The sequence below is a fragment of the Apostichopus japonicus genome, chromosome 1 (assembly GCF_037975245.1).
Source record: "Apostichopus japonicus isolate 1M-3 chromosome 1, ASM3797524v1, whole genome shotgun sequence".
Classification (NCBI taxonomy): domain Eukaryota; kingdom Metazoa; phylum Echinodermata; class Holothuroidea; order Aspidochirotida; family Stichopodidae; genus Apostichopus; species Apostichopus japonicus.
In genome coordinates this window covers 14,092,216-14,119,337 of record NC_092561.1, presented here as the reverse complement: position 1 = coordinate 14,119,337, position 27,122 = coordinate 14,092,216, and the positions used below count along the sequence as shown (strand labels likewise).

The window sequence follows — 27,122 nt, the reverse complement described above, 5'->3', positions numbered from 1 at the left end:
TAACAGATTGGGGGCCCTATACCGATATTCATAGCTTATCTTTTGTAAGGAAGCCTGTAAAGGACATTAAATTTCTTAGATTTTGAGAAAGGGTGTTGGATGCGCGAGATATGATTTTTTGAAACAAGGAAGAGTTTTTCAACTGTTTTATTTTTTATTAACGGGTGTTGGCAATATTCCGATGATAATTCAAACGTCCAATTCTCTATAGCCCTGATCTTTTCAGGGTAAATTGTTATGTGTCGTGCTTGTTCTATAAAATTTATGAAGGTGCTGGCCTGTTTCTAAGTAGAGATTTTAAATAAAAAGGTCAAGATGTAGAATATTCACACTATTTGAACCAAACCAAAGTTTGAACCAAACTTTTGGACAAAATCAAATCAATAACACACCTACAAAATAGATATATTTGAATAGATCCGCTTTATCTTTACACTCGCACCAAGTCTATAGCTAGAAATTTTCAAAGTGTAAGGTTTTTCGTTATATTCCGTCCAGTAAAGTGTTTAAAAGTATACCCAGAAAAACATATGAGTTGATAACAACCAACCGAGAAATGATATAACACAGGTCTCTAAAGAACATTCAATAATCACAATTAAATTGTTCAATTGTAGCCCTAAAGCCTCACATAAAGTCAAACGTACAATCTCCAAAGTTGTAATACATTAATTAGAGAATCACTATCACACTTGGATTGCAACCATCAGAACAATATCATTGTACGTACCTCAATTAACACTTTTCATTTGTAGCATGCCCTTGCAAACATCAGCATCGGCTCTTGACTGCATTGCCAAGAAAATTCCCTCATAAAATTTAATACGTAAATATCCCCTCCTCTTTTTTCCTAACTGCCGCTAAATTTAGAACAAATGCATTTAACTAAAGCCATGCTCCCAAAAGTTAAAAATATGCTAAGACAATCTTTACGCAAATAAGAGCCACATGCTTAACAACAAAGATAATAACTCATTTCCCCCATGATCTAATTCTTGGCATCCTAATTTTACTAAAAATATTCCATTTGTTCACACAGCTAATTTGAACTTGATCAGATTTACGGTGTAAGAAAAACAAATCTAACAATTCAGGTCAAATTGACCTTAGACCTCAAATAACCTTCCCTTTTTTTGTCATAGGTTTATATACGTAAAAAATCTGATGAAGTCCCAAATGTGATATAGCTCTTTTTAGGGCTCTGTAGGACTTTCAGAGTCCTCATCCATCGAAAAGGACCAATCATGGCTTCTGTATAAGAGACATAACTTCCTAGTCAGCTTCGAGAGAAAACACGGCATCTGTTTTGCTCCTTCCAGGTGAGGATTACCAGGCCCCTCGATAGTCCTTTCAGACACCAACCTATTCACAATAGTCAGCATCTGTATGAAATCGGTAGTTTTACCGAATTGATTGAGTACCCTGGTAAGGTCTTGAATAAACCAGGATCCTCTCGTTGAATGACGAAATGAGGAGTGCCCTGCAAAGATTGAATTGATGAAGACGAACAAAAATTACCGTTGTATTCATGCATGTAACTTCTCATAACTTTCAGATATATTTTAGTCCAGTCATAACCATGGGTAAAATTTGAGCACTTACATGAAAGCCTGTACAAACAAGGTATCAATGAATCATACCCGGTATGTGGCATGGATAAACATGTCACTTGCAAGTGAAACTATTAGTAAGAACGGCGTTTAATTTATACGTCCCTGGCAAATACTTTTAAACGACTTGGTAATCATATATTTGCGAGAAAGCTTAGTGGGTGTTGAGTAGGCCCGGGAAAAGTCAAGTCACGATTACGAAGTCTTCTTTGTCTGTAAAATACGTACTGATAATAAATTATTCTTTTTTCTCAGAACCCCTTGCTATTTCATTCACATTTGCATATATCATACATATGACTACTTACGTTTTATAAATTTATATAACACTATAACCAGTTGCGTGCATCGAATTTCAAAGGTGTGTGGGTGGGGGAGGGGGGGGGGGGAGAATCTGCTGTCCCCAAATGTTTTACCTAAGAGCTGAACTTATAAGGAAGAGTCCGAGGCGAGTCAAGGACTTTAATAGGAGGGATGTGGTGCTGGGTGTCGATGAGGCCGACGTTCACGTGAGAGGGTATGGGAGTCTTCCCCAGCAAACAAGTAAACTTTAGATTCAAAAAGGCACATTGGGGCATCTTCAGGCTACAAAGTAGCTCGAAACGTAAAGTAGTGTCAATTAATATTATTTATTTCGTTTATGAGGTTAAAATTGGGGTTTACACCTGTGGCAGTGAACTACATCTTTTCGGCTGAATGAAGATAGTCTCCCTGACGATAGCAGTTATGGGTGGGTTGTTTAAGGTCATGAAAAGCTCGCTGATGAGAGGTTAGACATTTCCTTTCTCCACAAATATCTTCTTTGAAGAAGTTCTCCAAATTTAAACAGGATAGGCATATTCAAAATGTAGCAGTCTCAACTATATAACAAGATGTGATGGTAAAAAATTCTGCCAGCTGAAAAAAAAATGTTCAAAATCGCATGATATTTCATTTCTGGTGTTGGTGATTAAGTCAGTACAGAATTAAATTCATATCTCATATATCCATTGACTATTGGTGGCCTAGGAACCTTCCCAAAAGGTGTGTGTTCGTGAGAAGAAACGAAAAGCTAGCCGGGTTCGGGCCCTTTGTCATAAATAGGACAGGCAGAAAGATTTTAGTAACATCAGAGTTGAAAATAAAGCAAAACAGAATGTTTTTTTACTCATTCGGAAGCTATGAAGCCACAGCACAAGTTCATATACAGTGAAAACTTGAATTTTACTATTATATCTGAATGAAAACAGCATTGCAGTGTTGTAAATTAGACTGGTGCTATTTCGTAGCCTAGTATAACGTCCCTCTCTAAGAATAACCATCAATTGGTCGCATCGTCGAAACTCGACAAATTTTGCTAACGTTCAAAGAGGTGTGAAAAGTAAGTCCAGCAGAAAAGTTATTTTTGACTGATGACGGTGTAACACATTCTATACAATCTTACAAGACTGAATAAAAATACAAGTACGAGTACGAAGCCATTAGCATGAGTAAAGAGATATGTACTTTGTAATACGAATACGCACTCGAGTACTAAAAAAACTGCCCCTGATAAAGTGACGTCAAGTTGACCACTCATTATGTTTAATTTCTAACATGAATCTGCTTTGTCAGATAATGTACAAGTTGTAGACGTCTTGAGTGTTATGACTCTACAGAACTTGAATATGTTACCTTGTTGTAGAGGTTTTTCGAAGTTGTATAACATTCTGTCGTTTAGCTCTATGTTTACGTTATACACTTAGACGGGTAAATTTAGTCCACTTACCCTCTGAAGAAGAATAACATATAAGAAAGTCAGCCTCAGTCGGAATTGTAACTTTCGCTCCACTTTCTGCTATATCATAGCCATTCCGGCCTCCGCCAATTTGTACTGGGCTATCAGCCTGTAGTCCACGACACGCCTGCGAACATAGGAGTACAAGTGAACATAGTTAATGTAGTATTGTAGTATTTTGCTGTTAAAAAGGAAGTTTATATGTGGACTTTCAACTGCAAATAGCTGAACGATTTCAGAAGTTAGGTGGACTCGTAGCCAGCCTTCATGGTCCTGTTCAAGAGGGGGGGGGGGGACTTTATCTGACCCCATTTAAAGATTCAGAACATTTCAGTTGATTAAACACCTTTGTTTATTTTACTATTCATGACACCATGTGAATATGCAACGTTGTTATTAAAGAGAAACACCCTGCACGCTGTTTTAGTCACCATTCGTGACTTACAACGAAAGGAATGAGGTTATGTAATTATAGTTTAGTTTAGTAGAAAAAAAGATCAGGAGGGACACTTAAGTCCCCATCAAGGACCCTATAAAGAGAGGGAAAAAACTGAAGACACAAACACTCAGACCCGATTACAATGCTTAAAGTGCTTGTCCAAAGCATTCTTAAACCCATTGACACTACTTGCAAGTACAACTTTCTCAGGCAAACCATTCCACTCATTCACAACCCTATTAGAAAAAAAGTTATGCCGAATATTAATCCTACTATGCGACTTTTGAAGTTTAAGACAATGACCTCTAGTACAACTACTGTTTGCAAACATGAAAAAGTCGTTAAAGGATAAATTGTCGAAACCATACACAATCTTGAAAACCTGGATCAAGTCCCCAAGTAACCTCCTAAGCTCCAGTGTGGTGAGATTCAACAGTTGTAACCGCCTATAATAAGGAACCCTCTTTAAGGAACTAATCATCCTAGTAGCCCTCCTCTGGACCTTTTCAAGTACTTCCTTATCCTTAGCAAAATAAGGGTTCCCAGCCTGCACAGCATACTCCAGATGAGGCCTAACCAACTGCTTATAAAGCCTAACTACGATGTCCTCTTTCAGAAAACTGAAGTTCCTCTTGATCATACCTAAAACCCTATTGCATCTTTTAGCAGCTTCAAGACAATGTTTGGAAGGTTGCAGAGACGAGTCAATGTAGATACCTAGGTCTCTTTCAACAGATACCTCCTGTAACTCCACACCATTTAGATTGTATGTAAACTTTTGATTACTACTACCAATGTGCATTACCTTACATTTATCAATATTAAAAAGCATTTGCCACCCCTGAGACCAGGAAAAAATCTTATCTAAATCCGCTTGAAATTTCTCAGAATCGCTTTTGGAAGAGACCTCAGAATACAATTTGGTGTCATCAGCAAACTTCTTAGCTGTACACAAAATATCTCCGTCGATGTCATTTATATAGGCAACAAACAACAGGGGACCTAATACAGACCCTTGTGGAACCCCACTGGTAACGTTCTGCCAAGAAGAAGCACAGCCATTAATTACCACCCTCTGTTCCCTATTACCAAGCCAATTCCCGATCCAAGACAGTAAATTCCCTATGACACCCATGCTCTTCAGCCTAAGTAAAAGACGCTGGTGGGGAACTTTATCAAAGGCCTTCTGGAAATCCAGGAACACAACATCTACAGACCTCTGCCTATTTAGTGAGCTTGTTACATCTTCCATAAACTCAAGGATATTAGTGAGACAAGACCTTTTTTGACAAAAGTCATGTTGAGACTCTCTGATCAAAGACTGACTGCTGAAGTGACAGACCAAAAACTTTTTAACAATAGACTCCATGACCTTACAAACTACACTAGTGAGACTAACGGGCCTATAATTACAGGGCTTAGTCTTATCACCCTTCTTGAAAATTGGGGTAATATTAGCACATCTCCAGTCCCTAGGAACATAACCTTCATCCATAAATTTACTAAAAATCAACGAGAGTGGAACGCAGAAATGGTGTGCAAAAGTCTTCAACAAATACGGATGGATTGCATCCGGTCCAGAAGCTTTAGAAACATTTAGACGAAGCAGCTCCTTTAAGACAACGTCATCCGAAAATAAGACCGTATCCAGTTAAGGCCTATCACTGCCACCCTGAAAATCTGCAATACTACTCGTATCCTCCCTTGTGAAAACCGACACAAAATAGTCGTTCAAAAGATCAGCAAGATCCTGACTATCAGTAACTATCTTATCAGCCTGTGGTGCCCTAAGAGAAAAAATTGCATCTTCAACTTTCTGCTTTGACCTGACATAAGAAAAGAAGGCCTTTGGGTTATACTTAATTTTTAGGGCAATGCTTTTTTCGAAATTCAATTTAGCATCAGAGACTAAGCATTCTACCTTCAGCTGATGAATTTTAAACTTGGCCAAAAGAGATTCGGATTTAGTCCTCCTAAACAACTTCCACATTCTACGTTTTTGCCTAATTGCACATCTAACTTTCTTATTCATCCAGTGAGGCATACTGCTTTTACGACGACGATTCTTCCATGGAACATGATTTTCCATAATGACCTTTAATTTATCAGCAAAACAAATCCAAGACTGAGTAGCACTCATATCACTAAACAAATTAATCCAATCTGTACCCTTTAGTAAAGTTTCAATTGCCTCTGTATCTGATCTCGAAAAATCAGGGACTTTTTCCTTGCTAACAGAATTTACGACCTTGCAAACAACATCAAAAGCTAGTATATCATGATCACTAGTTCCAAGTTTTCCTAGACCGGTCAAATCAACAACATTGCTTGGATTAGAACTCAAAACAAGATCCAGGATGTTATCCCCCCTAGTAGAGAAAGTAACATGTTGATGTAAAAAGCAATCTTGCACAACATCTAGAAAATTACTACCTTTCCTACTACTAGAACCATCTATCCAATTAATGTCAGGAAAATTAAAATCGCCCATTACACCAACATCACCTTTAGCAGCCTTTCTAATTGAATCAAACAGCACGACATCATTATCATCGCTGCTGTTAGGAGAGCGGTAAACAACACCCACAGTGATAACGTCCCTGGACCTCTTGAAGTTGTTTGTGGACAACTCGCACCAGACAGAATTAACAAAAGACCCTTGTAACTGAGATTTCTCAACACTTACAATGTCATCCCTAACATACAGTAAAACTCCCCCACCAACCCCATTATGAGTAGTCCTTCTGTCCTGACGATACACAACATACCCCGGGTGAGAAACCTCAGCACTATCAATGTCCTCCCTTAACCAAGATTCTGTGATACCAAACACATCCGGTTTCAGATCCTCGAGAAGCACAGTATAACATTAGTTCTGGAAGTAAAGTTCTTCACCGTTAAGAGGTAAGGTATTAATGGTCTTTTTTTCTGGCTAAAGTGCTCAAATAACCTTGATGTGACAAAGAAAACCTGATTTCTAAACCTTTTTGATAACTTGGATACTATAGAACCCATGTTTGATCTTTTTTTTAGCTATTTACATTTCCACAATATTCTTCAACAATGTACCGTGCTTAAAATAATAACGTCTCTCATAACTTCGTTCTGCACTTTTTTCCAATATAAAAGGATCTCTGGGACGATATTGGAGCTATTTAGAGATGGCGTGGAAGGGTACTTGGGTAAGAGGGTTTAGATACAAAATAACGCTGTCATATTCGATAATCTAACTATATTATGATGTAATGCAAGTATTTTTCGGGGGCGGGGGTGGGGAAAAGCGGGACTTCCCTATCAAAATCATGTTCGTTAGCAAAGTACGTTTGAGAGTTTGCGAAGGAATTATGAATATATCTAACATCTCATTTTTCTGAGGAAATGAGAGGTATCAACCGTTGAGAACGCGCTCGTCATCAGATCACGAGATGCACATTGCGTGCGAACGCGCCCCTGCTCAGATCTGGAGGGAATAACTCACCCTGGGTGTTTTTTTTTATGACGAGCTCGTTATCCAATATATGAACACAATGCTTGTTCAAGTTATTTACGACCATTAAGAGGAGATTTTCACTGAGATACTTAGTGCACAAGTGTCAGTTGCTTAATTTTCACTTAACGTAAATGGATGAATGGCTTCTTAATACTAGACTGGATGTATTAGACTGTATTTCATTCAGAAGTTGTCATATATAATGCTGATTTTAATTTACAGTATATTTGGTCACTTGGCAAGTAACCCAACTGGAGTGTTGTCACTCCTACACCACTGCCGATTGACTCTACTGGATATGTAGCTTCCTGTACTCCCAAGAACACTTGTGATAGAACCCGTCTGCTTCCATACAACGTAATTGCCGCTCGCCTTGCGTCACCTTGTTGTTTTTGCCAGAGCTGCCTCTCTTGATTTTTTCATAGCTTAGTCCTCTTATAACGTTTGTATTTTACATTCATAAATGCCTAATCCAACTTTCTGTTTAATGGACCAGTCTCGAATGCGATTCGAGACTGGTCGAGTGTATAGAGAGGAGAATTGCTTCAGGATCGAAATGTTGGACAAACACTGGTTTGTTGCCGTGGCAATCATGAAGTCATAATTAAAAGAAATGATGACATGGTGTACATTGCCATGAGTATATGCAGATATGTTTATGGGCAAAGAAATTTTCAAATTGCAAAAGAATACTGTACAGTATATATATAGCCTACTTGCAATTGGTTACGGCAGTAGTGCTGTATATGTTTTCACACACACCGAGTCTCAACTGTCCGTAAACACTGTACGTACTTCTTAAATCATCCAGCTAAATACTTCGAGTAACATGAATGACTTAGGGATTAATCTTGAGCTTAATTTTGAGCTAGAGTCATATCAGCAACCTTATCGAGGTGCTTCAACGAAGAACCGAAGCGTAAAGCGTCCAATGTTGGCACTATAACAGAAGAAACCTTGTCGCTAAGCCTATCAATAACGTAAGCACTAGGCCTACTACTACTTATAGCAGTAACGACATGACTGACCAGGGACTAAGCCTAGCGATCTTTCAGACTCGCAATAACACTGCGGTTACTACAAGTCCAAACCTGTCGAACAATCATACAATGGGGATCGGAACCTCTTAAAAAACTGCTCATTCTCAGGCCCAGTAAACGTTTATTTGAACGGTTCATCTAGACGAGTTCTACTCAAAAGAATGTTAGCAACAGGCAACGTTGCTAGCCTAACTGTTGTAGCGTTTACGGACTTTCCAGAACACACACAACTCAGCATCTGTTTATTGCGCAATTTGACCTGGTAGGTCAAAAATAAGTTTTAAAATGGTATCTTTAGAAATTTGTTCATTTGTTCTTATTTAATTGTCATTTTCCTCCATTTTTGAGTGTTTTCATTGATTAAAGTACCAAAATTTAAGACCAAACGATACTGTTTCATTCGTATTTTTTCACTCTTAATGTTCGTCGGAAGAAAATGCTGTTTTACATGAGGTGACTATTACGTCATTCAGGAAAAAGATCAAGGGAGGCATAAGGAGAATTAAATACAGATCAGCAAAAATTCGAAAAAATGCCGTTTTCTAACATTTGTGAGGGTCATTTATGAATGGGGATAAAAACGAGGGTACCCGGTCTTAAATTTGATTTGAGACCTCTGATGACGTCATCGAGAAGGGCATATCGCCGCGGTCTGCTCAGCCTCCTCGGTGACGTCATCATTGGTCTCAAATCAAATTTAAGACCGGTACCCCTCGTATTTATCCCCTAATTTATGACTTTGTGTTAAAGGTTCCAGCTCCCATTTTTAAAATGGAGCCCTAAAATCCTAGATACGCCACTGAGTATATATTTACGATATTTAACGTTTACAGATTCATTTTAGTGCGTAGTTCTTCCAAAAGTTTCGTGTAAGTGCGTGTGTGTGTTACAACCTTTTTTTCCCCCTTATATATTTTTAACGATTGAATAATTTAACTTAAATAAAAATACAAATGAATTTTAGTTTTGATATGTCAAAAGAAAAAAAAATGAGGATAATCCTGTGTATCTCATCGCAAACGCTCTTCGTGCACAACTGATTATCCGCTACATAGTACGGTAACATGATTGAAATTCACTAAAACTTTCAGTCATGATCGCTGCATTGACAAATGATAATGGCATAAACTTACTTGGATAATGAATATCTTCGGTTTTCCAATAAGTGACCTACAATTATCAGCTTTAAAAGTATCGAATACGTCCTCCTTGAGTCGCAAACTTTCCAAGTCGCTTCCATAAATGATGCCATCATCACCATGTGTAAGAAACACACACACGAAGCAGCTGGTATTTGAGTGATCCATTCTGCTGACTAGAAAAATGAGAACCGTTATTCTTTGTAAAATCAAATTAATCCAGCAAATATGTAGAATGTTAATAACCACCCAATGTACATGGCTTGATCAGTTTGTACTGTGAATAAGAGACAACCATTACTCAGTATAAACTGAAGTAACACATGTGAGACCTGTCGGCAGATGCCACAATGCAAAACAATACTAACCGAAGAAATTAGTACTCATAGGTTGATTCAACTCATGCTTAGGATTCTAAAAACTGTTCCTGTGTTTTACTAGTAAGTATACATTGTAAAGATGGTTCAAATTGCAGATAGTAAGCATTTTGCAGTAAAGAATTATTCACATTCTGTTAAATGTTGACGAAATTATTGGCAAAACCTTTAGAGTAGTATGGTTAGTCCAGTCATTGAATATGCATAGGATTGTGTGTTTGGTATTTTCTATTTGTCAGTCTTTCTCAGTAACAGCTGGTCTTAAATGTTAGACATTTTACGTTTTATCGTACTAACGGGTTCTCAATTTAACCAGTTTTAACTGATGAAACCATGAGAATCGGGTGTTATAACCTAAACCTTTTGAGGTACTGTCACACAAAAGCAACTCCTAGGAACTATATACGTGCTTGGGGTTCGAAAATATGTCATGATAAAGAATTAGACGCCCATTATCAGATCACGAAATACCACAAATAATCACGGAGTTATAATGACGAGCACGTTATTCCCTATCAACGAGTTAATCTGTCTACATTTTCAAGTCCTGCCTCCTTGACCATATTTTTATCTCACGAACCTCTCAATCCGATGTGGAGGAAAAATAAGGCGCCAAAATGCTTTTGAACTAAACTCAAATACAGAGTATAGGCTATATACTTCTTGGTAATTGGAGACGTGTGGATTAGCATAGAATATTTTAATACCCATTTACCTCTGATCAGAGTTTCCTGGATGCGCGAGGCGTCGTAATCTTCATATACGTGTATTTCGAAGCCAAAACGTTCAAAGGCAGTACGCAATCTTAATCTGTCTGTTTCAGTACCGGTCCTTCCAGGACTTTCTCCAAAATAATCATTATTGAAAATGAAAAGATGACGTTTTTTCCTATGATCCATTTGATAACTTAAGTCTGATATCGGTGACCTGCAATAAGAACATACTAAATAGTGTAACAATTAATCCATACAGGCTGGTCAGATGGCATCGCATGTTGTTTAATAGTACCTGGACTATTGCTGTGAGGGGTGTCGATGTCAGCTTTTTCATAGTGAGTCTATACCATTTGTCACTGTTGATGTCCAGGGGCAAACAATCAAAGACATTTCAGAAACCTTCGGCATGTATACACAGATTTTAATTGTCTTTTGGAACCTTGCATCTTTTAACGACAGATACTGGCACTTGTGAAAGTGCTCAACAAAGGAAACATCATGCTCCTCCGAGGCGTATCTCACAACCACCAAAATGTTTAACCTAAACTATTGTTGACAGTTTCGTTTCCATCAATCTGTAGGATTTTGAAAGCCCAATCACACCCGTGAGAGTAATTGTGTTATTAAACTTGCAGACCATGTGTGTAACTGTAGGCCCGTGCCAGGGCTGAGGGTGTTTGCGATGGGAAAGGTCGTAACGTACAGTTTATAAATATCGACATTTTCTAGGTACACAGGCGTATCAAGGAGCAACAGCGCCCCGGTGCAGAATTGAAAATTAGCCCCGAAGGAAAGTCCACAGACATGTTTTGATAGTTGGTGCATCTAGAGGATCAGATTGGCACAACTGTCTTTGTTGTGATAGGGTTTCGGGTGAATTCCCAGACAGTTCCTCGGGTCATTTGACAAGCATTATCAGAATGTCCGCTTTTTTTGCTTGACGGTATATTTTAGAAGTGGCCAACTAGATCACTGGCTACACTATTAATATCAATGCTTGGCTTTTATCTGACCTACGGTAGGCTTCACAGAATTGGTGGTTATTTCGACACTTTCGTATCGTATTCCGCATCGGCCTCATTATGGCGCAGCCAGGGTAGAGAATGGTATCGAGTTATCCGGGAAAGTTAACACTGACCGTCAATGATACGTAACAAATAATAGCAAAATGTAGCAGCTGCTTGCATCCAAGCAATTTCAATTAAACAAAAATAAATAGACTCTTGCCCAGAACAGTGTTCAATAAAAATGTTAACCTTCAAGTAAACGCACCACCCTATACAGAAAATCCTTCGCCCGGTACAACAGATATAGATACGTTCTCTATATACGCCAATGTGTACATTGATTTACACGAGTTTGACCAGAGCTTTACACTCACGGTTCATCCCCAAGTATTGGCCTCTTTATGAACTAAAATACGTACATGTTAGCCATGTTGTCAGGGTACCTCAAATGCACAAAAAACAGATTTGTGTTGTAATTCCTCGTGATCTGTTTGAAAAGACAAAATAAGAAGATAAAAGAAGACACCTTAAAACAGAGTATCTTAATAAAAACTTTTACATATTTGAGTGGTAATTTGTAGCACTACACGATGTCTTTTGATATTTATACAATAGGCCTCTCTTGTGGTTGTCTGTGGATGCCCCTTCAGCTGCAGCTGATTCATGTGATATAATAAAATTATGTTCGAATGTAACTATTTTTATAAACTTAAATATCAGGGATTGGCTTAGGAAATTTAATCATCGAGTTAGCTCACTGATATTACTAGCGCACTGGTGAAGACCCTCTCGGTTGATCTCATTGCATGGCATATGACATTTTACTACCATTAATTCCCTGTTTATAACAAAATACCCTTCACATTTTTGTGACACACAGAGTACTGTACTTTACACCACACTTGACAACCGTCATCATTGGTATAAGTTTTACTGAAATTTAGACAGAAGGGATGATTGGATAGGCGTACTATGTGTAAACTTTGTTTAATGAAGAGAACTTCAACTTAAATTTGCTTCACCCTTTACTTACCTATTTCCTCCCATTATCATAACAATCAAAGGGCGGCAATCACACATTTCTATGTTACTATGTCTAACGTCTCAGTGAGATCAATGGAGTAAAAAACATAGGCGTACACCTTCTGAGTGATTACGCACTGTAAAGTTCTCTACTCCAAAGAATACACTGACAGTATAGAGTATATTGTATTCGACTTGTTCCTTCTATTTCTAAATCAGTTGTACTTCTTAATAATAATATGTCCATGAATTTAATACAGTAGGAACAAACAGGGTGAATCATACATTGTTTATATTTAAAGATAAGAGTATCGACTACTGGAGGGAGAGAGGTCAAAAAGCCACTGTAACGAGACCACAGGTTCTAAATGAGCCTAGCTGTAGTTACTTAAAGGGGTAGCACATTGTATGTCTTGGACATTACACGCACCAAACATTTTTTTAAAATTATTTTTCCAACCCCGTAATATACTTTACCTAAGCAGTAAATTGATACTGGCTATTTTCAACTCAGTAATACATTTTTTATTACCATATAAGTAAAGTTGACACAATGTGCTGCCCATGCAGTGGTTTAGGAAAACACATTGTTTGTTGCACACCTAATAAATTAGAAAATGGTCACTTGATGGGCAAAAATCAGGGCTATTTATCCGTGCTGCAGTTTTTTTTACCTCTTTTAATTTGCAAAAATGACCTTTGAATAATGTGAGGTGGTTCGTCAATTAAAGAGGCTGGACTATTTATGGGTATCAGCCAACCCGTTTAATAAGAGATGTCGAGGTACAGGTTAACCCGCATGAGAATCTCGCGTAACATTACAGGCACAGTGCATTCACAAGAGCTCCAGAAACGTCCAACTGGAAGTCTTTCTGTGCATTTAGTCCAGTATAGATAAGCCAAAATTAGGTGAACCCAGAACAATCTCCAACAGAAGGATTTTTATTATGACATATATCGGTTGCTTTTATACCCGATAAATGTATCATATGTGGATAGAAACATGATACCGAAAAATCAAATATTCTGATTAGAAATTCCCGGTGTCAGAGTGTGGGGAATTTTGGATATAATGTTCAGTGGGGCCATCCTAATAATCTAAACAAGAGAACCTTCTGTAACAATTTGTTCTAGGTTCATCCATTTTTGTTAACTGGATTAATTGGCTGCCACTACTCTACCCCCATCCAAACATATTTTTCTCGAGGGTTTCGACTGTCTTAGTACACATCTTTCTCCACATGTACCGGTAGACAACACTACCACTAACATGTAACTATATTTAAGGTAAATATATAGTCTTACTAAACAAAACACAGTATCCTAAACGAATCCACAGAAGTGTGCAAAGTTGGACATATAACAGGTGCGTATCCAGGGGGGGGCGTTGGGGGCGCGCGCCCCCCGGGTAAGGAAAAGAGGAGAGAAAAAAGAGAAGAAAAAAGGGAAAAGGAGGGGGAAAAAAGAAAAGGAGGAGAGGAAGGAAGGGAAAAGAAGAAAGAGAGAAAAAGGAGAACAGGAGGGAGTAGAAGATAAACGCCAAGACCTCGGGAAGAGAAAGAGGAACGGTCATAATTACAGCGTTGACCCCTATAATATACACAGGGTAGCCAGTGACAGATCGAGGATTACGGAGGGGACGTGCGCCTCACCCTACCCCATACACCGACAACTCCATTTTTGACGTTTCCATTTTTCCTCTTTCACTAATGTATCTATATACATACTATATATGGTCTATCATAACGCGTGTGTGTGTATGTACGCCTTAAACAATTGTACAATTGTGCTATGGAACCAACTGTGGCTGGTCTTGAACTCAACCGAGTCGTCGGGGAACATGACGCATTTCGGGAAGGGGCGACCGCCCCCCCCCCACCCGAGCAAATTTTCTTTATGATATCGCTAGTAATTTCAAAAAAGACAATGTTTAGATGCAACTTACAAGGCCTGGGAAGTGTCATTTCCAGCGATCTGGGAGGCATTTTCGGCCAAAATTTTCTTGTACGCTTCGCGCCAACTCATGGTGGCGCTACGCTTAGATAGTTTGCCTACAGGCTTCGCCCCTCCCTTGGCAAAGCAAAGAGCAGATATCACATCATATCAGTGAGCATGAAAATGCATGTTCCAGGGTGAACAGCCTCAAAACTGTCTATGTGTGTAGTAGGAGCCCAATTGGACTTGGGGGCTGTAACGACTTGCCCGAAAAATATAACCAACATTTTTCGCGCGCTTCGCGCGCATTCAACATGTTAATGTCAATATCATATAAGCAAGCATCGGTCATTACATCGCATCGTGTACCGTACGGTCCGTGAAAGTTGCGCAGTATACCGCCGGATGCTAATGTAAGTAATGAAATGTCTTATGTAGATGGAGAGAAGGCATACAGGTCCAATTATGTCAAAACTCTCTTTTACAGTGGTAATGGCGAATTAGTCGGCCAAGCTTAGAACTTTATTTTAATTACCAAGGAGATAATTTTTAAACTATTCATTTCCTTAAGCTACACCATTGCTATTAATTTTTCTTTCAGTTGGTGCCCGAAAAATTCTCAGCATATTGCCCGAATTTTCAGGGGAAAAATCTGGTTGGGGGGGGGGGGGCTGCAGCCCCCGCCTCCTACGCCTATGTGTGTAGTGTTCGGTTATCTGATATCGGAAATATCTGGTATTTTTCATTTCCTTCAACCAAGTTTTATAATAGCCGTTATAAGAGGTTTTAATATTTCTACACCAATAAATTAACTGTGTCTGAATTTTCGAAAATTTCCTCACCAACATTCTTCATCATACTTCCCTCTATACTCGTGCAATTTTCACCTGTCTGTTAGTGGTTGAAGGGGGTTTTTCTATATTGGTTGTCCATAGATTGAATTTTGTGCAACATTATGGGTATGTTTTGAAGTGATTTTATTCACGAGAAATGTGAATTTTCAAATTCTAAACAAATAATGGGCTTAAAACCATGAAAAGTAGGGCTTTCGGATATTGTGGGCCGTGACGTAGAATCACCTACAAAAGCAATGATCCACAGGACATGCAATCAGGTCGAACATGATGTGTGACTGGTGACAATCTTCAAAAATGTTATTGATGGAAACAAACTATTGGGAAATACTTGGTACTCAGGCAAAAGTGTACATCTGGTTGGTCATTTTCAAGCCCGAGAAGTGCCATTTCCGGTGATCTGGGGGGTATCAAAACCAGAAATTTTCTTGTACGCTCCGCGCCAACCGATGGTGGCGCTCCGCTTAGATAGTAATTCGCGCCCCCCCGGGTTAGAAAATCCTGGATACGCGCCTGTATAAGCTACCATCACCGATGACGGTGGGGGGGGGGGGCTGTGTCTTTTTTGTGTGCGTATCTTTGCTCAGAAGGCTACTAAGAAACATAAATCAAACGAGAAGAGTTGAAACTACGGTTTCTTGTCACATCACTGCCCAGCCTGGTCACAATTGCAAGAGCTTTATTGTACATTCATTTGAAATTGTATGTGTTTAACACATCCACAAATGAGTTGCCCTTCCTCAGTTTTACACTATATGGGCCTTCATCCAATAATATGGCTACATAGGCTACGGCTAAAATCGAGCCAACAAAAATTGACAGTTTCTTAATTTTTTTGTATATGTTCAACCGCTTATAAATCATGTAAGCCATAAAAACGTACAATTCCGATTGTCGTTATTCCCGTTTTGGGGTGCGTTCACGGTTTGCAACTAGGGTTTCCTAAGATCAATGAACTTTGTATAAGCTTTTAGTTGCGCGGAATTGTGCGTACATGTGTAAATAATGTACACACATACACAAATGCACACATGCAACGACAGCAAACGTTTTGTTTTGAAGTTACAAGCAATGTTATGATTTTACGTATGGATTAAATTTTACAGGTAATGTAAACTTTCATGATACATCAATCCGTAAAAATATCATACTATTTACGACGTGACTATAGGTTTCGATTCATAAACTCTTAAGCAACTTTAAGCACACTTTCGTTTTGGAAAATTCTTTGATAATTCATTACCGTGAATCGCACCTTTAGAAATTCAATTCAATAAATGTACAATCTTTAAATGACTTCGGCCGGGTTGTGCTATTTTGCAGACTGCAGACTCTCACTACAGTATATATTTGACAATAAAGAGAAACTTACGGGAAACGATGGTTTTACATCATTTCGTTGCAACTGTTCTCCGAGCCGTGAAGAAATGCAAAGTAGCAATGCATTTTACCGTATGCTTTGAGTTTATTTTGGTATGTTTGGAAGAAAACAAATCTCAGTTAACGCAGCCTAGGCATATCGCGTTTATACTGTGGTGAGTCGTATAACCAGACTGGTTCGTTTCTACAAATGTCCGCATCATTAATGTCAATTCCCAAAAGGGTGATCCAACCCATAACTGACGTTACACATCCCAGTACAATGTAGTGTAGTAGCAAATTTCATTACAATACTCTTGCTTCTTAAAACATAAGATTGTTGTGCATATTTGTAGACCGCAGAGTGACTTCGAATTTTCAGACTGGTTGATTCCCTTACCCAAGGCACTACCATCAATTTAAGGGGAAAAAAGGAAATACAACTTTGAAGTGCAGGTCCGGTGCAGTGATTTTGTCTGTTGTGAATTGGCATTATTGGTTGGGTTGGGCAAATATTTTATGACATGTTTGGTAGAAAAACAAATCCAGCTTAGTCGACGTAAACTATCGCGTGCGGTGCAAAAAGGATTCCCGGAAATGATCAGAGTTGGCCACCGGAGAGCCACCGGACGTTTCACGAGCGGATTGCTTGCTGAACCTCCGCCAAATAATTGGTCACGGTGTATTTAAATAGTACTAACGGTCGATTCCCACGGTCGGGGACCCCGGAATTGTTAACGATAACATGTGTTTTTGTTATTCATTCATATAGTTTAATCTGCAGTTTTCCCGTGTTCTTATTTTAATTTGAAAGTTCTAGCCTGTTAGACAACTCGAGGGCCTTTTTGAAGATTTTCCAAGGGAGGGGAAAGTATACAAAAGAAATTGTTCGAAGTGTCGGAGTTGTATGAGGTTAGGCTTTTAATAGTTGGATGGGATAGGGTTGGCAATGTACCGAAAGGGGATGAATGTCTGGAAGGAACGCCCCTGGACGCAGCATTTGCAGATATTTGTTGTAGCACAAATATTCAAGTCTGAAAGAGAACTTACACTTAAAAAATTTGTAATGTTACTATCACTGGGACGTGATGGGAGTTATTAGCCAAAAGATTCTGGAAATTGAAATTTTTTCATATAGCCCTATCAGTAAAACGAAAAAGTTAAGCTCAGGCTTGTGCAGTACTCGGGGCTCTAGTATAACCAAACATGTGAGTGTGTGTGATTGGGCAAGGGAAATTCAAAATTTACTTTGACTGACTTTGGAAAGGACCTGGACCTTTTTGGAAAAAATAGAGATGAAGGAAGTTTTCAATAAAGGAGAGGGACTGCCCTGTGCTCATTGGAACCGACTCTCAATTAGGGTATCTGATGGGGACACTTGTTTGTTTTCCGAAGAATCGACTCGGTATACGGAGTGGATAGTTGGAACAAGATTGAAATCGATGGAAAACACAGCCACACCCCCCCCCCCCCACCACGATATTCCCACATAGAAAAACGCAAAGAATAGCAAGATGAATCACTGAACTTTCTTTCTTGTCTGTAAATAAATTATTGGGGTAACTGCCGCGTATCCCACATATCATAAGCTATCACTTTATGATAGCTTTTTTTATCAGTTCTACTTGTTTTAGTCGATGAGCAGTTTCAACCAGGACGAAATTAGTCTTAAAAATCTTAAGCGTCCGGTGTTCCCATGTATTTACGTTTTAAACAAGGTTTGAAAAACATGCCATTTCTTGAATTAACATAAAATTCGAAGAATTATTGAGGTAAATTTATCAATGTGCACGGGATTCAACAACAAGTTGCGAAAATGTTCTTGCTAGAAAGATTTATTTTTAAAGATTCCGATTATTTCATTGGCTTTAGACGGCTAAGAAACTTCTACAATTTCGTTAAGGCATCATTCTTACGCTGTGTGCACCAAATCCAATAGCGGAATAATAACAATTATAAGTTCGACAAGAATCATTCGTAGACTATTTCCTGCCTAAATTTGGGAATAATCTTAAAAACGCTTTAATGACTTTTTATTAAAACGTAACGGAGTTGGTGTATCATTTATGGTTGATGTGATTGCCGTGAACGTTGTTGTGATATCGCAAGTCCTTGGAAGTCATTGTAATGCAGGAGTAGGTGTCGCAACAATAACGCTATAACCCGACCGTGCATCATTAAGGAAGGCGCAAATTGCTACGACCCGACTGCGATCCGACGCAACTCCCCCGACTACTCTGGAATGAGTTGAAGGCAGTCGTGGCCACCTAGTCGCGTCGCCGTCGGATCGTAGATTAGCCGTACACTATCCGACCCGACGCGACCCAACAGGTTGATCTTCTACTCATCAATCCATTGGGGGTCACCAGTTTGATTTTCAGCAGCCGTCACCTGATTTCACGACGCTTCCTCATTGGCTAAATATTAGAATCAGACCATAGTTGGGTTAAATGGTTCATTTCTGATAAGGATTGTTGCTAGTGCTGATTATGTACTCTTAGCGTTATTTGTACTGTTAAGGCGAGTGAAGTGTTTTTTCCACATATCTGATATATCTAAGTCCCAACTCTAATAAGCTTAGTCAGGCCTGGCTAGAGATGTGGAGGGGCAAAGTAGTAATGGGCAGGGTCCATTCAGTTCACAAATCAATGAAAACCTCTATCAAATTGAAATGCTAGTTCAATAATTTCAAAACCAACAAAGGCACCCAAACGTAAAACTGTAAATGAACCAAATTTATTCAAATGGGACCAATCAATCTACAGATCGGAATAATATTACGGGGAGCAACAAGTTGTCAGTGATGCTTTAGGTTTCCTGGAAATTGAAGCAAATGACCAACATCTTGTCACGGTACAAATAGGAGGCCATCTTACTTTAGAATGCGGTCATAAAATTAATGTATTAACTGCCGCTTGTCAACACAGATTCACCCAAAATATGCCTGTAAAACAGGTATTCATTGGAAAACGCATTGTGGCGGTTTTACGAGACCCCGGTTGTAGTGGTGCCATGGTCAATAAAAAGTATGTTTACAAATCGCAATTAACAGGGGTGCACAAAACATGCATCTTAATTGACGATACAGTGCGTAGATTTGTTGTCGCAGAAATTGAAATAAATACGCCCTTTTCAAGAAGAAAAGTTAGTGCTTTGTGTATGCAGAATCTTGTACATGATCTGATACTCTGCAATTTAGACATAGCCCAAAACAGCGCACAAGAACAGGAAGTTAATCCAAAGAATCAACACACACATATCAGGGACGACGATTCCCAAAAGTGTCTACCTGCTAATTCTTAACTTATAAATCAGCGGTTAAAAACAGATATGCCACTAACCAGTAACACCACAGTAGCAGGGGTAGAGACTAGAAGTCAGAAACAACAGAAGACATTCAAACCATTATCAGTTATAGGCTCTGACAATGAAGAGATAACTTAAGAGGATTTCAAACAAAACCAACAAACAGACCCTTCGTAGAATCAGGCAAAATCATTCCAGGTCGAAAAGGCGGTAGCCAAAGGTTTGTTATGTACAACAACATTATTTACGGAGAATATCAGTCTCCATTAGTTGAGTATGGTGAGAAAATATATTTATATATATATAAAGCAGCAATGGGAACACTGGCCAGGTTATTCTTATAAAAAAAGAGCACAACAACTGATAATGAAGACGACAATGATGTGCACCGATAATATGTATTATTTATGTTATAGATCCGAGGGAAGCAACATTTAATGTGCATCATATCCCTCTAGTGATCTCCACAATGCAGTCAAATGTTGAAACTTTTTTTCAATTGCCCTAACCATTAGATTATACTCTTAGAATTTCAACTACTCAGGCCCTACAAACGTTGAAATAGGTCTATATATAAACAATTTAACAAAATGTTAACAAAAGTAGGTTAACGTGTCCACGGCAAACATTTTTTAACCGAATCAAAAATATAAAATTATGCAGGCTACTAGTTTGGTTTGGGCGATACTCACTGACAAAAACAGTTAGCTAGCGTGACTTATCTGTCTGCCTGTTAGCGTTTGGATGTATTGGTATAGCTGGTGCATTAAGCTGGTGACTGGTGACAAATGTAGGGATCACTAAAAGGAGAGAACGCACTTACGCCTGTTGTTAGGAGGAACCAAGCGGAAACAAGAGGCAGCTTGAAACTTGTCAAAATGAAACAGAAAACTGTTGAATTATGCAGATTAAATTTTCAGAGGTATTAATCAGCACAGTCTACGAAATTCGAACTAACTAGTAAGGTCGGTTACACCCAAACAAAATATAGGGTTCGTTGAGCATATTGAATGAATCAGCGTTATTACCGTAAATAGCCATGGTGAATCATTCCAGGTGAATCACGTGAATACGGACCATGACAAGCACAATGCCAAGTATTTATCATTCAGCGAGTATTCTACACTGTATAGGACATATGTATATTAAGAGCCCACGCGCAAATCACATGATATGAAGGGAGGAAGTAGCAGTAACTGGTCCGATGTGTCACAATCTACTAACAGCAGTCAACAAATAACACTGTAGTTGCGTGACGATCAAATGAAAATCTCTTGGGCGGAAAACCCTTCTTTTTTCACATACATGCACACTATGTTTGTTTCATACCAGTCTAGAAAGCGATTGGCTGGCATTACGTCATTGACTGCTGCTCCATATATGGTTGTCATCGTCGTCAGATATATATAGGGTTGTGTGTCTCCCTGAGGTAGAAATTAGAAATCCTCATCCCTTTTCTCTTCACACTGTGGAATTTTCTTCGATTCTGAGCCGTCAGTGTCTCAGTTTTTTCCTCCATCTATATCCCCTTGTTTACCGATCTTTCACCTCTCTTCCCCTAGCTCTCTTCGACCTTTTTTTCTCCACACCTTCCTGTTTTTGTCCTTCTGCAGTTTATTTTTACCCTCATCCCTAACTCCTCTCTTAGCCCGTTTTTTCCTACCTCTCCTTTTCCCCCTGGTTTCTTTCTTCTCTCCATCCTTTGTCTACTAAGCCTCTTACATCAATCTTTTTTTCCGTGTTCACCCTGCTTATTAACATGCCTGTGTTCTGTGTTCGTATTCGTCTCATGTAGTTCATGTTACTTGCCATTCACCTCTGAAAAAGATACTGCTAGGATCGAAACGTCAGGTCCATATACTTTTACACATGCTTTAATTAGGGATAGTAGTTGAAGCAGGCAGTTGTTATACATAACAACTCCCTGGTTGTAGTAGCCTCGTAGAATTATTAGAGAGGTTTGATTTTCTATGAAGGATTTTAAGAAATATTGTAGATTGACAGTTGTTAAGTTTTTTGTTTGTTAGATTTTTCAACATGATTTAGTCACCACACGTTAAAAAGAAAAAAAAAAAGAAAAAATAAAGACAGTGAACCATGGACAATTATTTGCTTGACTGTATTTCTGCAATTTATAATGACAGTGATGACGTCATAACTGCAACCGAATTATCGCGGGAAGAACTATGCAATTAATCCACTAAACAATAAATGGTCGAATATCAGCACTACTGTAACTCTTCTTATTAATATACATATTTCGTACATTTCAAAGACTTTAAAACACATTTTTTATTCTGCATAAATTTTAAAATATTAAGAGCTGTAATATGAAAGTTTATTCCAAACCTTTGCACTGTCTCTACTATTTGCACTTGAAACTTAAAATTCCTTCCAAAGCATCACAATGTTACAGTGGAATTGCCCTAACACTTACTCAAACTAAGTTTAAGAGAGACCACATGGCTAGCCTAAAGATCGCCTAGGCCTAGCTTACCATAGGCTAGGGCAAGTAGGGTCCTAAGTTAGGGCTTGGATACTTAGGCCTAGTAACTGACTCTGTAGCTTAGTTTGTAGGCGTAACTTCGTCCAACTCAGTTCTAACCCAACTTAAGATTTAAAGTGAGTTGGCTAGTATTACTGGATCAAGTCTCTCTCGGATCCGGCCGGAGTGTTATAATTTGCACTTTGCCATTGGATAATAGTTTGGCATCAAGTTTAATAAGGGGTTAATCAACGGTCTAGCGTGCGTTACTCACAGGATTAATGCACGATCGGGGGATAATGCAAGCGATGCACGAGGGCGGAGCCCGAGTGCATCCAGCGATAGCATTAACACCCGGAGTCATTCATACACTACCATTTGTGTGTGGGAAAAATCATAAAACAAAACATTTTTGGTTACATATAACCAAAGATTTATTAAAGTGATGCCCCGTAATTTTACCGTGCGTTACTCACAGGATTAGCCACGGTCAGCTGACCTAAATCATGACATAGCCTGGTTAGGGAAGCTTTAAGAGATTACGATGCTCCTTCCTATTCTGCTAAAACTAAAACAAGTCAGAACCTTTATAACGACAGTGTCTGAATGAGTTTATACGCCAATCGGGTCCTTCTAATGTGTTCCCATTAAGCATATGCAATTAACAGTATGAAAGGCGAAGGTTCATTCTGGCAATAACTTGGACCAGTGGTATGTGTATGTTGCCATAAGTCAATAGCTGGGCTTCATCCATCAGCTATCAACCAATCACTCAGCAATACAGGGACGATATCCCTTCAGAAATATACTGGTTCAAATCAGAGAGCAGTATTGGGTGTGAGGTGCAACGGGCAGTGAGTGAGAACAATGGCTTTTACAGGCCATCAAATTCTCAGGATAGAGAATTCGTTCCTCCCCTCAACATGCAAAATGAAAACATTACTCTGCAACTGTAGAAATTAGTTTTATTTGCAACAGTGTACACAACCAACAGCCACATTCAATGCAACAGAAGCAAATACATTCAGAAAAACTGCTGTGTGAGGTGCTACACAAAAACTATACAACCAACACACAACAAGAAACATCCCTCTCTAATTCTTATGAAGTATGATCCTTTTACTAGCATTTGGCCTATGGTATCCCGCAGAATTATCCTTGAATCCATGACCTTACGTTAGACAGCTAAAGCTTATGAAGCCTTAACCTTACATAATAAGCCTAACGCTACATAAAAATGAATCGCCATTTCCTTGGCTTAAATTGCTGAAGGACTATCGAACAATTTCAGTGATTTACTCACGTACTTAGACCTAGCTTATGCTTCTCCGTGCTACTAAATTATTTCAATATGCCTAATCACTTCGGTAGGCCATTCTGCTACTTTCCCCAAAAAACGGTAGTTTCCGCTGACAAAAACGTTGTTTTCCGCTAACAAATTTGATGTGCGGAAAATACCGTTATTTTTTTGTTTCTAGGCTTTAACATTGGTTAAAGTTATATAGTCTTTATCAATTAAGTTAAATGTTTTCGTATAAAGTAATGGATATCATTTTGTGCCCTAAGACAGATATTGCCGATTAGAAAGTTTTTAACAAAGAATATGATAAAACTGTACTTCTAGGCTTTTAGGCACTCCCCCCCCCCCACCATCTATGAACAAAAAAACTTTTCTTATATACACTCATGTCGGGGATGTCCAGATATACAGTTGACTAGTTAGAACAAAAATTGATAGTGCAAAAAGCGTGGTAGCCCAGATGAGCTGCGCTTACGGTGGTGTTACACGGAAAAAGTCGGGCATCATCATGCTAAATAAAGAAAATCATTAGGCCTAATATTAATGTCACAAAACAAATAACATAAAACGCTCAGACAAAAATTTGAAAAAGATTCGGGCAAGCTACTGCATATACATATATCTATATATATATATATATATATATCTATATATATATATATATATATATATATATATATATATATATATATATATATATATATATATATATAAATTTTTTTCCTCTTAGGCTGCCCGAATTTTTCAGGACTTTTGCCCGAATTTCTTGTCCTCTGAAAAATTTGGGGGGCACTCTGTCCCCCTGCCTCCCCGCCTCGTACGCCTATGGCTGTCCAGCTTGGCTTGCGTAGTATCTTTCTTCAATGAAAGTGCAAAGGAGAGTGTTTTCCGTTCTTTCATCTTGCCACACATTATATATGCTGTACCTGTCTGGTATCACTTCATTTCCGATAAAGATAAATCCAGACTGATAAAATTCCTTAACCTTTTTACTTTATTTACAACACTGATAATTTTCGTTAAAAGAAATCGGTTTGTACATCATAGGTGTATACTATTGAAGATTTTATAAAAGCGTTTTTGGTAGAAGTTTCATTTTTTTAGAAAAGTTCACGTTCACCTTGTAGTTAAGTAACTGAGAAGTGTCACGTGCTAATAACACTATATGACTTCACTTAATGACAATATGGCAGACACCTGACACGACTTGTATATAATGATATCTCCGATACTAATCATCTCGATAGCTTAATAAGTGACTGTTGGCACTAATTAATATTGACATGTTGTAGACCGCTAGAAACCACTGACGTAATCCAGGTTGTATTTCTATATACAACTTTTAATATTTGAGTAATGACCCATTGAAATATTTTCATGTTCACAAAACATTTCGAAAATTTGATAAATAACGAAAATGGTTAAACGGTAGTTTTCAATAAACAGGAGTCACTCAGTAATTTTGAGATCTTCTACAAAACTACATGCCACAGTCCACTCGACTCCGCAGCGTTGGACTTGTTTAATTGCCGAATAACCTCCGGTCTCATAATGTCCTGAAAATCCTGGTTTTAAAGATTCTATTTGGTAGCCGTAACTAACGGATTTCAGGCTCGTGCACAATTTTTCGTAGGCCTATATTTGATTGTTGGAGTGCGTCGATTTGCTAAGAAAGCCTGACACAAACTAACCGCAAACATCAAATATTAAAAATTAACAACATCATACTTAGATACGGTAATTACTTTGCAGTAAGTTATAGAAATTTAATATATGATCAATGTTTTCATCTCAATGCGACTTTCTTGATTATTTGTAGTTGTTACTTTGTAAAATACAATTCAGCCATGTTTTTGTTGTTGTAATATTCGGTACTTTAGCAAGTCGTGAAATATAGCAATGCATATTACACTGGTAGTAACACGAAGCTAGTAGCCTACATGGTTATTATCATACTATGAAGAATTTAAAAGAATAACATTATTAACAAGGCTTTTCATCTTGAGGCTAAGGTCTATTTTATGTTGAATTTTGGTACCTACATATATTGTGATACTTACTGGAATAGATTCCGGCAAAGATGCAAAGACTTTCAATTCACCTTAGGCTGATCTGTATAATGAATCCTATACAGTTGGCTTGGTTATCATGATTGTCGTTCCTTGATTCTGCAATCGGGTATTTCCACCCATTTGGTCACGGTGTATGATTCTTTACTATAAAACAAGATAATACAAAATATACCGTCCACATAGGCCTATTCATGGTTGCACACAATTGGTATTTACCTCAATGAGGGAAACTACGTGGGTTTTAATTTAAACAGGGCTTTTGTGACACCATATTGCCACCTAGATGTTCTGGTAACCTTGCAGTAAACAACAGCCCAAGGGCACCATGGTTCATTGCTTACAAATACTAAGCACTATCCTAAAATTGTTATTTACAGGTTTAATGTACACACACAATATTATTGCCATAAATATCACAAATCAATAATTGGTCTTTTTGAGAATCTGGTGACTTTTGTTAGATTTGTTTATAAGAACTTGCATGCAGAATCATCCTAACTTTACTTAATAACTTTGGTTGCACAAGAGTCAACCCATGGACAATTAAAATATTGACACAAAAATTCATTCAGGCGCCATTCCAAGGTCATGTGAGGTCAACAGAGGTCCACCTCTCAAAACCTAACAAAACATTGACCTCTGATAACTTTGTGCATTAAGGCCGCACAGGGGTCAACCATGGACAATTTTGATCAGTTTGGAGATTGAGGTTTGACCCATAATTGAGCTTTGTTGACTTTGAATCACATGTTTGGAAACAATCGCTTACCCTCTTCACAACTAGTCCCAAAATGCCAACCCAATCAGTGGGAGTTTCACAAGTTATTGCCCAAAAAAACACATTTTGAGCCATAATTGACCTTTGGTGACCTTGGATTACTTAACGGGTATTTTGGAAAACGTGCACCTACTTCATTCACAACTTGTCCCAATATATCAGCCACGTCAAAATTCATCATTGGAAGTTGTTGCAAAACTTAGCATTAGTAGGCAGTTGTTTGCCCATAAGCGACCTTGAATGACAATTTTGATCGGAAGACCATTTGAGATCTGAATATGGCCACAAAAAATCAAATAACCAAAGCAACTAATACAGGACACCAGAGGTCAACCTACGGTCAAAGGTCACAAAGATGCGGGTCTACTACATGATTACAATAGCGTAACATTTTGTTCTCAAGTTATCGCAAAAGTACTACTTTTTTCACTTCTTG

At 38.4% G+C, this 27,122-nt stretch overlaps 1 protein-coding gene across 2 annotated transcripts; it reads right to left on the bottom strand.

The window, feature by feature from the left end:
• Positions 1 to 131: 131 nt before the first annotated feature.
• On the bottom strand, positions 132 to 26,007 carry LOC139968386 (caspase-6-like). Of its 2 annotated transcripts, none has more exons than XM_071972617.1 (6): positions 25,897 to 26,007; positions 11,994 to 12,061; positions 10,567 to 10,778; positions 9,469 to 9,650; positions 3,358 to 3,493; positions 132 to 1,480 (listed from the first exon to the last, which is right to left on the bottom strand). In XM_071972617.1, exons 2-6 carry the CDS (start codon positions 12,002 to 12,004, stop codon positions 1,194 to 1,196), a joined length of 828 nt encoding a protein of 275 aa, XP_071828718.1. In that variant the 5' UTR covers positions 12,005 to 12,061; positions 25,897 to 26,007; the 3' UTR covers positions 132 to 1,193. The 2 variants fall into 2 exon arrangements, with proteins under 2 accessions (XP_071828718.1, XP_071828717.1); XM_071972616.1 differs by lacking the exon at positions 25,897 to 26,007 and adding an exon at positions 20,875 to 21,035.
• Between the last annotated feature and the right edge of the window lie 1,115 nt (positions 26,008 to 27,122).